At 61.0% G+C, this 8,771-nt stretch overlaps 1 protein-coding gene across 1 annotated transcript in view; it reads left to right on the forward strand.

Moving 5' to 3' along the window:
• The window catches only part of LOC101620301 (calmodulin-binding transcription activator 1-like), a 303,066-nt gene that overhangs the window by 6,874 nt on the left and 287,421 nt on the right, over positions 1 to 8,771 (forward strand). The window contains exons 4-10 of the mRNA XM_012722063.1: positions 1,281 to 1,441; positions 4,514 to 4,610; positions 4,899 to 4,998; positions 5,280 to 5,474; positions 6,312 to 6,369; positions 7,588 to 7,683; positions 7,813 to 7,948. Of these exons, the coding sequence (XP_012577517.1) occupies positions 1,281 to 1,441; positions 4,514 to 4,610; positions 4,899 to 4,998; positions 5,280 to 5,474; positions 6,312 to 6,369; positions 7,588 to 7,683; positions 7,813 to 7,948 (843 nt within the window). The remainder of the gene's footprint in view (positions 1 to 1,280; positions 1,442 to 4,513; positions 4,611 to 4,898; positions 4,999 to 5,279; positions 5,475 to 6,311; positions 6,370 to 7,587; positions 7,684 to 7,812; positions 7,949 to 8,771) is intronic.

The following is an 8,771-nucleotide window of genomic DNA, read 5'->3' on the forward strand; positions in this document are numbered from 1 at the left end:
CCGGGACGCCCAGGGGGCCCGGCCCGCGGCCTGCCTTGCGCTTGGGGTCAGAGCGTGGAGGCCCCTGGAGCCGCAGGCCTGCGTGGGCGTCCAGCCTGGGCCTTGCGGGGCCTTTGTGTCAGGAGAGCGGGGACTGGAGGCACCGAGGCGGGGGCCGCCCGGGGTTGGGGTCCCAGCTGCTAAAAGGCAGTTGTTTGGGTGTCTGTGTGGGGCAGCCATCCTGGGATGGTCCTCAGAGCCCTGGGAACAAGGACACACTGGTCTGTGGAGGCAGGCCTGTGACTGGGGAGCAGACAGAGACTGGGGAGACCAGAACAGAGACGATTGCAGGAGCCCGCTGCTCTGGGCCAGCCCAGGGGCCAGGGCGCCGAGAGATGGGCGCCCGAGGAAAGCAGAGGGCGGAGGAGGCTGGGGCGGGGCCTCAGCTGTGTGCAAGGGCTTCCTGGTGGCTGACAGGGTCGCGGACCTGAGTGGCGAGTGGCAGCGAAGGCGGGGTGCAGAGCCCCCGGCTGCGGGGCGCTTCTAGCCACCGGGCGTCAACAGTGTTTGTCGCCGACCCACTGAGCCCTTCCCGCCAGCCCCACGCCAGCCCGGAACAACGCTGCGCTGGAGACGGAAATGGTGGCGGTCCCAGTCACTGGCCGAGGCCTGGGGAGGGGACACCGGCTTCCCAGGCCTCCTGCCCAGCTGGGCAGCAGCAGGGACTTAGAAGGGGGAGGGGGGCTGGAGAGCCCCAGGGTCTGCTTCGGGGGTTCAGAGAAACAGGCAGGGTCTTGCCCCAGCGTGGACGTGGGATGGCGTGGGCAGGCAGGGAGGCTTCTCTTTCCGTGAGGAGGTCACGAGGCCGTGACCGCCATGTCTTCCGTCCTGCCTGCTTCAGCCCGTCTCACCTGGCTTCCTGTCTGCTAGAAGAGGAAGAATTTCTGCAGGGAAAGATAAACAGGAACAGCAAGAACAACGAACTCACGGTCACTGCTGGTGACAAGAGCGTGGGTGCGTGTGGCCTGGGGACGCCTCGCCCACATACCACGTCGTTGTTCCCCAAGTCCTTCCCACCGTTGTTCCTTGCCCCACACAGGAAAGGGCCAGGCGTGCGCCTGTGAGTCACGAGGAAGGTGGATTATGTGGCAGTGGCACCGGGCACTTTGCATACATTATGTCTGCCGCAACACAGAGGTCAAGTAATTTTTGTCCAAGGTCACACAGCCTGTAAGCAGCCGAGTCAAGATTTAAGATGCACCCTCGAGCTCGCTCCAAATCCTGTGACTGCCACTTTACAGACAGCCTGTGACCCCCGCAGGAAGAACATTCCAAGCACCGAGCGTAACGACCCTGACGTCCCTGCCCCCACCGCTGTCCACGGCGGCCAGTCTGACTGCATCCCCACCCCCAGCACACTCGCCGTTTTGAAGTGTAGCTTGGACACTGTACAATTTCATCAGTCAGTTTCGGTTTTTACATTGAAGTTCTGTCACTTACAAATCACTAATTCTGAACGTCGTTAAATATGCAGCCCTCTGCTGACGCGCAGTTGTTTCACGAGTGCGTGTGCACGCGCTTGTGTTGCACGCGCCTGTGTGTGCACGCGCCTGTGTGTGTGTGCACGCACCTGTGTGTGTGTGTGCACGTGCGTGTCGGCGAGGGGCTGGCCCCTCGGTCTCGTGTGACCTGCCCCCTCCCGGCGCCTCTCACGCCTTTCCTGAGTTGCCCGGAAGGTCCAGGTCGTGTGTCCTCCAGCCTGGACTCTGCCGGCGGCTGTCCCGGCGTCCTTTGCCACGTTCTTCTGCCCCCATGGGGCAGACAAGTGGGCGTTAGGTGAAGAGGTCTGAATCATCTCAAGCTCCTTTTCTTTTGTTTGTTTTTGGCAACAGCAAAATGTTCTCCCTGCAGGGGTCACGAGGACCAGGTTGTCTCTTTTTTGTGACCTCAGCCGCATCGATCCATTCATTTATTAGGAGTGGAAAAATGAGGCTGTTTTAATTCTCTTGGGGCTTTTTCATTTCCAGGCTGCAATACTTTCTGGAGAAAGTGCTCACTCTAGCTGTTGGCTAACATAGAGGAAGAATCTGTGCTGGGAAGTTAAGTTCAAGGGGGTACCTGACCACCCCCCCCCCGTGTCATTTTTAGTTCTTTAAATTACGTAGTGGGTCAGCAGCACCCTCTCAGGTGCTGACCCACTGAATTGGTTTGCCTCAGAATGATTTTGAACTCAAGTGTTTAAGCAGAACTGATGTTTCGATCCCCGCCTTTGCTGTTTGATACATAAATTGGCCCATCTCCGGCCGGCGGGACTCCTTCAAGGTGATTCCTGACTCCTTTACACAGGTTTTAAGTCTTTGAGAGGCTCACATCATATGGCTGCTTTTAAGGTGAAGAACGAGACGAGGGTTTTTAATCTCACCAGTTCTATTCAACATTGCACTGGAGGTTCCAGCTTATGCAATAAGGCAAGAAAATAAAATACAAGCCACTCTGAGACAAAAGGAAGAAGCAGAACCATCTCTATTCACAGATGACTTGGTTCCCAAATCTGCAAAAAAAAAAAAAAAATACTGTAATAAATGAGTTCAGCAAAGTGACAAGGTAGAAGATCAATATAAAAAAAATCAATTGCATTTGTATGTGTGTCTACGTGTGTGTGTGTGTGTGTATAGGCACATGCGTATTACAAATGAATAATCCAAAAGTGAAATTAAGAAAATACTTGCACTCATAATAGTATTAGAAAGTATAATATACTCGGGATAAACTTAACTCATGAAGTATAAAACCTGTACTATAAAGTCTTACTGAGAGAAATTAAAGATTCACATAATGGAGGAGCCCGTGCGTGTTCCGCGAGGGGAATCGGGTGGGAAGCTCGGTGTTGTTTCGATGGCAGGTCTTCCCAAATCGATTTCTAGATTCAAAGCACCTCCTGTCAAAATCCCAGCAGGCTTGATTATTGTTGTAGCTGCAGAAATTGTCATGTGAATCAACGACTTTATGGAAATTGAAGAACCTTATTTGAAAAAGAACAAAGTTGGAAGGACTTCAAGTGCCTGATTTCAAAGCTCTGCTTAGGCTGCATCAGGACGGGGTCGTTTTGCCAGAGCCGGGGGACTGCAGCACATGACCCCGAGGTGAAGTCCCACGTGTGTGTCCACTTGTTTCCAGCAAAGCACGGAGGTCCTTCCACCGGGGGAAGGCGCAGAGAGCCTCTGCCTAGACCCGAGCCAGACCAAAGGGTAGGCGATCGGGTTCCCCGACTGACCCAGAGCCCTGTGTCCATCCCACGGAAGTTAACTAATGAGGCGTCGATGCGTCGTAGACTTAACGTGAGCTAAAACTATAGAGCTTTTAGAGGAAAACACAGGGTTTATGTGACTTTGGGTTTGGCCAAAGGAAAAGTGGATGTGACGTTAGAAGCACAGTTTGTAAAGAAAAATGGACACGCTGGGCTTCACTGAGAAAGGTTTGTTCTTTCAGTGAAACAATTAAGAAAGGACGAGTCACGGACCGTGGGGAAGTGCCTCCTGCGTATCTTTCCTAGACCGTCTACCGCTCAGCCAACTGTATGCTGACGGGCTCGTATCGAAGGTTGTCGATAAGAAACGGTCACAGCGCAAAAGGAAGACAAGTAAATGACAAATGGGCAAAAGATTCAAGCAGACATTTTAGCGAAGAAATTACATGAGTGGCTAATAAGGACTTGAAAAGATGCTCAGCGTCATTAGTCATTAGAGAAATGCAAATGAAAACCCGCCCGCCGCCCGCCGATGGCTGGGACCCAGGAGACTACAGACAGCACCAAATGTTGCGGGGGATGTGGAGAAGCGGGGCTCCCCTGCATTTTGGGGGGAGGCAGCCCCCTGGGAAACAGTCTGGCGGTTTTCCTTTCGGTTGTGAGAGCTGGCTACCTCCCACATATTGTTGCCGGGTTTCGATTCAGGCTTAGGGAAGCTCTTTCCTCTTTTAGGTTATGGAGAAATTCATCTCTATTCTCTCCCACTACACACTTGGCTTTATTAATTCATTTAAATCTCTGGTCCCTGTGGCATTCACGCTGCTCTATCACGGGGAGGGTAGATCCTATTTTATCTTTCTCCGTGAGCCGATTGTTTCACTTATTAAAAAGTCAACCGTCCTCCCTACCTACCTGAATTGAGATATCTCCTTTTTCGTATAATAAATGTGTGTTTGTAAGTGGAAATGCGTCGGGATGTTCTAGTCTGTTCCACCGCTTTTTGGCTTGTATGTCACGAAGCCCGGCGTCAGGGTGCACCGGCGGCCGCAGGGCCAGCCCCTGCGCCTCGGCCTTCTTTATCGATTACGTATCTTAATTGTATATCAGCTTCTTCACTTTCATAATTGGCAGTAGCTTTTCCCTCGATTCCATCATCTTTTTACCATAGCGCGCAGAGCGTGATTGGTTTCGCATCTGTTTCTTCGATTCCGAGGTTACCTGGTGGACGCCTCCGAGGTTGGGTGCAGCCCCCTCCCCTCGCCGTGACGCCCTCTTGCCGCGGAGCAGAGGTGGCAACTGCTGCCCGGGCTTCTCGGCCCACCAGCCTTCGTTCGGCTTCTCCCGGAAGGAGGCCGCGCCTGAGGCTTTGAGCGACGCGAGTGCTGTGAGAGGCCCTCGAGTCCCCGCCGGCGTGCGAAGCGAGAGGTGATACAGGCGGGCGATAGGGCCCTTCTCCCCAGCAAGTCAGCACGCCGTGGCGGGGTGCTCCGGGCAGCAGGCCTCCACAGGGGCCCCCAACCACGGGACCCGCGGTGTCCTCAGCGTTGTTCCAACTGGGGGGCCAGACGCCCAGCATTCGCCCTCTGAGTCCCTGCCGGCGGGCAGGGGGTGGTCACTGAGCAGCAGAGAAGAGCCGGCCTCACGCCTGGACCGGCCCCGCCCTCTGTGCCAGGCCAAGAGCCGCGGGTGTCGCCGGGACTGTGTGTGGCTGTGCGTGCTGGGCCATCACCCGGCCCGGCAGGGCAGCTGTGAGGCCGCGCGAAATGCAGCTCGTAGGGACAGACTCGGGCGGAGACGGGCGGGAGGCGCGGGCAGGCGTGGCAGAGGGCCTGGAGCCACAAGTGGGGGCGCAGCCTGGGGTGGGGTGCAGGGGCCGGCAAGGGCGTGGAGGCTGGCGCGTGCCCGCGGGGGAGCAGGCGCGGCCGCAGCGAGGCCTCGAGGAGACAGGTGCAGTCACAGGCACAGGCTGTGAGACAAAAGTCACCTGTGTGGATTCTGAGGGTCTCCGTGGACTGCTCCAGTGGTCGTGAGCACCGGCCACCTGGGGCCTCAGACAGGAGCCCGAGGGGGCCCCAGTGGCAGGGGCCCGGCGGCAGAGATGCTCGCACCGGCGGGGACAGTGTCAAGGTCGCCTTCCTGCGGGAGGCCGGTGCTCCCAGACAGGGCCCTGCCCGTGCCGGCCCGGGGACGGAGACGGCTGCTGAGTCCGGCCCGGGCCAGGATGAGCTGCAGTCGAGCTCCGTGTCAGGTCTCGGCTGTGTGACGCCATCTCGGCCCTGTCGCCTCTGTTCTTAAGGGGCAGAGAGGTGGGGGCTCCGGTGGCACAGGACTGGACCCCTGTCAGGCTGTCCCAGCCGGGAGGGACCCCCAGGCCGCAGCAGCCCTCTCCTGTCTCCCCGCGCTCCCTCAGCACTGGGTTCGGTCCACCCGCCTGTTCTGCTCCCCACCCCGTCGGAGGAATCCGCTCACCCCCTGCACCTCTGGCCTACACCCCAGATCTTGAATGCACAAACACATCTTTAAAAAAAATGAAGCAGAGAAGACAGAGGCCCGTGTGGCCCCATCCGACCGCGCCCACGCAGCCCGGGTGCCGACGGGAGCTGTGGCTCGTGACGCCTCGAATTGCCCCGCCCCTCCCCCTCCATCCCCACCTCTGCCCACATTCCCCCTCAGGTGCGGCCCCAGTGGCGGGGCCCCCCACCCCCGCACCCCAGGGGTGCTGGCGTCCCTTCCCACAGGCCCGACCTGCTCCTGCCGGCGTCCTCTCCCGCGGGCACGGGGCCCCCGCCTGGCTCCCCTGTTGCTGTTCTCGGCCGTGCGCTCCGGAGGGGCTTCCGCCGTCAGGCCGGGCAGAGGCCGCGTCTAACAGAGTCAGAGTGTGGGTTAAACACGACCAGGACACCCGTAACCGCGAGTGAAAACGTGACTCCACGTATCGGGGCCGCTGCGGCCGGACACTGGGTTCCCGTGGGAGTAATGGTGCTTCGAAGCGTCCAATGACAGGGCCACCCTGGAGGTCACCTTTCCTTGGGTGGGTGTCGTGGACGTGAGGGTGTCCGGGCGCCCAGTCTCTGGCTCCCGCCAGTCACCATCCGGGGGGCTGGTCAGCAGACACCTGGGGGCTGCAACCAGGCCGAGGACAGGTGGGTGGGCAGGTCCCCCTCCTGACTCGGGGGTCCTGCCGCGCTCACGGGCCTCCATTGCTGTTTGGAGGGAGCAAGTCAAAAGCGGGGCCTCGTGGGGCAGGCGTGTCCTGCCCTGGTTCCCGGGGCCCCTCCCTGGCGGTGGGCTGTGGGTCCTCTTGGGGCGCGGGCCACAGGCTTGAGGTTGGGGTGAGAGCCACGCGGAGGCGGGAGCAGGCAGGCTGTGGGGGTCCCGCAGGTGACGCCCCCCCATCCCCGGCGTCAGCTCCCATGGGCGGAAGCCAGCCCTGAGCCTGGTGGCCGCCGACACAGGGGTCGTCCCCAGGCCCGTCGTGGCCCCCAGCCTGTGTCTGGCTGCCGAGCGAGGGGGCGCGGCTGGCTGCTGTGGCCTGGCGTGACGCCCGCACCCGGCCGCGGAATGGTGAGACGGAAAAGCGCGTGCTCTGCTGGTGGGTGAAAGGCCCCAGCGAAGAAGGGGTGGCGCAGGGGGGTGATAAGTTCAGGCCGGCGGCAGCCAGCTCCCCCCAGTTCTGCGCTGGTCGGGCGCCGCTGACCCACAGGGGCAGGGGCTGGCTCTGGGCTGCGGGGGCGGGGGTGTGGCGGGCCCAGGGGCCTTCCCGGAGGCCGGACCCCCACACCCCGGGGACAGCTGTTCCCAGGGCCTGCGCTCAGTTTTGGGGCACAGCCTTCCCTCCTCCTCTCCGTGCTGTTTCCAAGCCCAAGCGTGCGACCCTGGCGTGTGCACGTCTCTGCGGCTGAGACGTGGCCTCAGGAACCCCCTGGCTCTTTTTGTCGTTTTAAACAGTTCGAGCCCCTTGGCGCAGTTTGCAAGTGGGTGGCGACAATTTGCAGAGATAACTGGGCACGGCCGGACCGACGCGCCTGCCGCTGGTGTCTGTGCCCCTGTCGGCTGCGGCCGGGTGGGGCGCCCCAGGCACTCAGCCCGGGGGGTCCCCTGGCACCACCCTCGTGCGGGCGGGCACCGGCCCGGCCGCCCGCAGCGCCCCGCCATTGGTGTGTCCTGACAGCCGCTAGTGTCCGCGCTCAGCTTATTTATTTCCTAATGCTGGTGATGGATTAGAAGACGCGTAGGAAATCTCTCCGTCGGAGATACGATCCCGCAGGCCGCACAGCCCCCGGCTCTGCCTGCGTTCCCTGCCTGTTTTTCTTACTCTTCCACGCCGTGTGTCGTGAGGGGGGGCCCCCGGGGGGCCCCAGGCCCGGCATCGACACGCCTAATGCGTTAGGTGCCGAGCCGCCAGCAGATGCCGGCTGCCCATGGAACACGGCTAACCCCGGGAGTCGTAACGAAAGGTGAGAAACGGGGTCCCGGCAGCCGTGGGCCCCGCTTCTCGGTGGAGACTTTCACGGGCGCCGAGATCTTTCTCCGGCAGGTTCCTGGTGCTGGTTTCTCGTGGTAACCTGACCGTTTGCTGTTCCTAGACCCCAGAATGGCTCCATGATACTCTACAACAGGAAGAAAGTGAAGTACCGGAAAGATGGGTATTGCTGGAAGAAGAGGAAAGACGGGAAGACCACCCGGGAGGACCACATGAAGCTCAAGGTCCAGGGAGTGGAGGTAAAGCCGGGCAGCGGCGTGGACCCCGGGGCTGCGGGCGGCGGCCGGCGCTGGCGAAGGCGTCCGTTGGCCAGAGCGGTTGCCTCTGCCGCTCATCCTGACCACCCTGAGCCTCCTTTCTGGTTTCCCGTGAAACAGGCTCCTGGGGCGCCCGGGGCCTTGGGAGCTCAGGGCCAGCAGGAGGGTGCGGCTCTGCGGAGCACGGCCTTGGGTCAGAGGCGCCGCGGGAGCACGGGAGCGGCGGGGAGAGCCGGGCGGCGTCGCCCTCCCCAGGGCCGCCGGCGGCGGTGACTCTGTCCCCGACACACCCCCGTCTGCCCCGCCTGCTGCCGCTCGAGGCTCCCGCGTTGAAGGTGATCTCACGGCCTCTCAGGGCCGTGGGGCTCTTGCCGGGACGACCTCCTGGGACCAGACTTCGCCTCTGGCTCAGGGCGGGGGGGCGCAGTGGCTCTGAGCTGCGCTCTTCCCGGGGCCTGCGTCACTGTGGCTGGGGGGTCGGGAGGCCGTGCGCCCCGCTCGGCACCGTGACCCCCGGAGCGGGTCAGCCCAGAGCACACGGGTGCCGTCCCGGCCAGCAGAGCAGGGGCTGGCACAGCCCTGGGGCGTGGGGTGCTCTGGCCCCGGGTGGGCCTGGGCCCAGCATGCTTTGTCTCCTGGGCTTCCCGTTAGTCACGTGACTTTATGTTCAGACAGCGCCAGGGGCTCTCCTCGCTTTCCCTGACGGAGCGAGGGCGTGGGCTTCGCTGTCGCGGCGTCTGTGAAACACACGTCGTGTTGAGCAAAGCAAAACCAGCTGTGAGAAATTGCATGTGGTGCGTCCTCC

This window comes from Condylura cristata, unplaced genomic scaffold (genome assembly GCF_000260355.1).
Source record: "Condylura cristata isolate star-nosed mole 26May11 unplaced genomic scaffold, ConCri1.0 scaffold00008, whole genome shotgun sequence".
Lineage (NCBI taxonomy): Eukaryota > Metazoa > Chordata > Mammalia > Eulipotyphla > Talpidae > Condylura > Condylura cristata.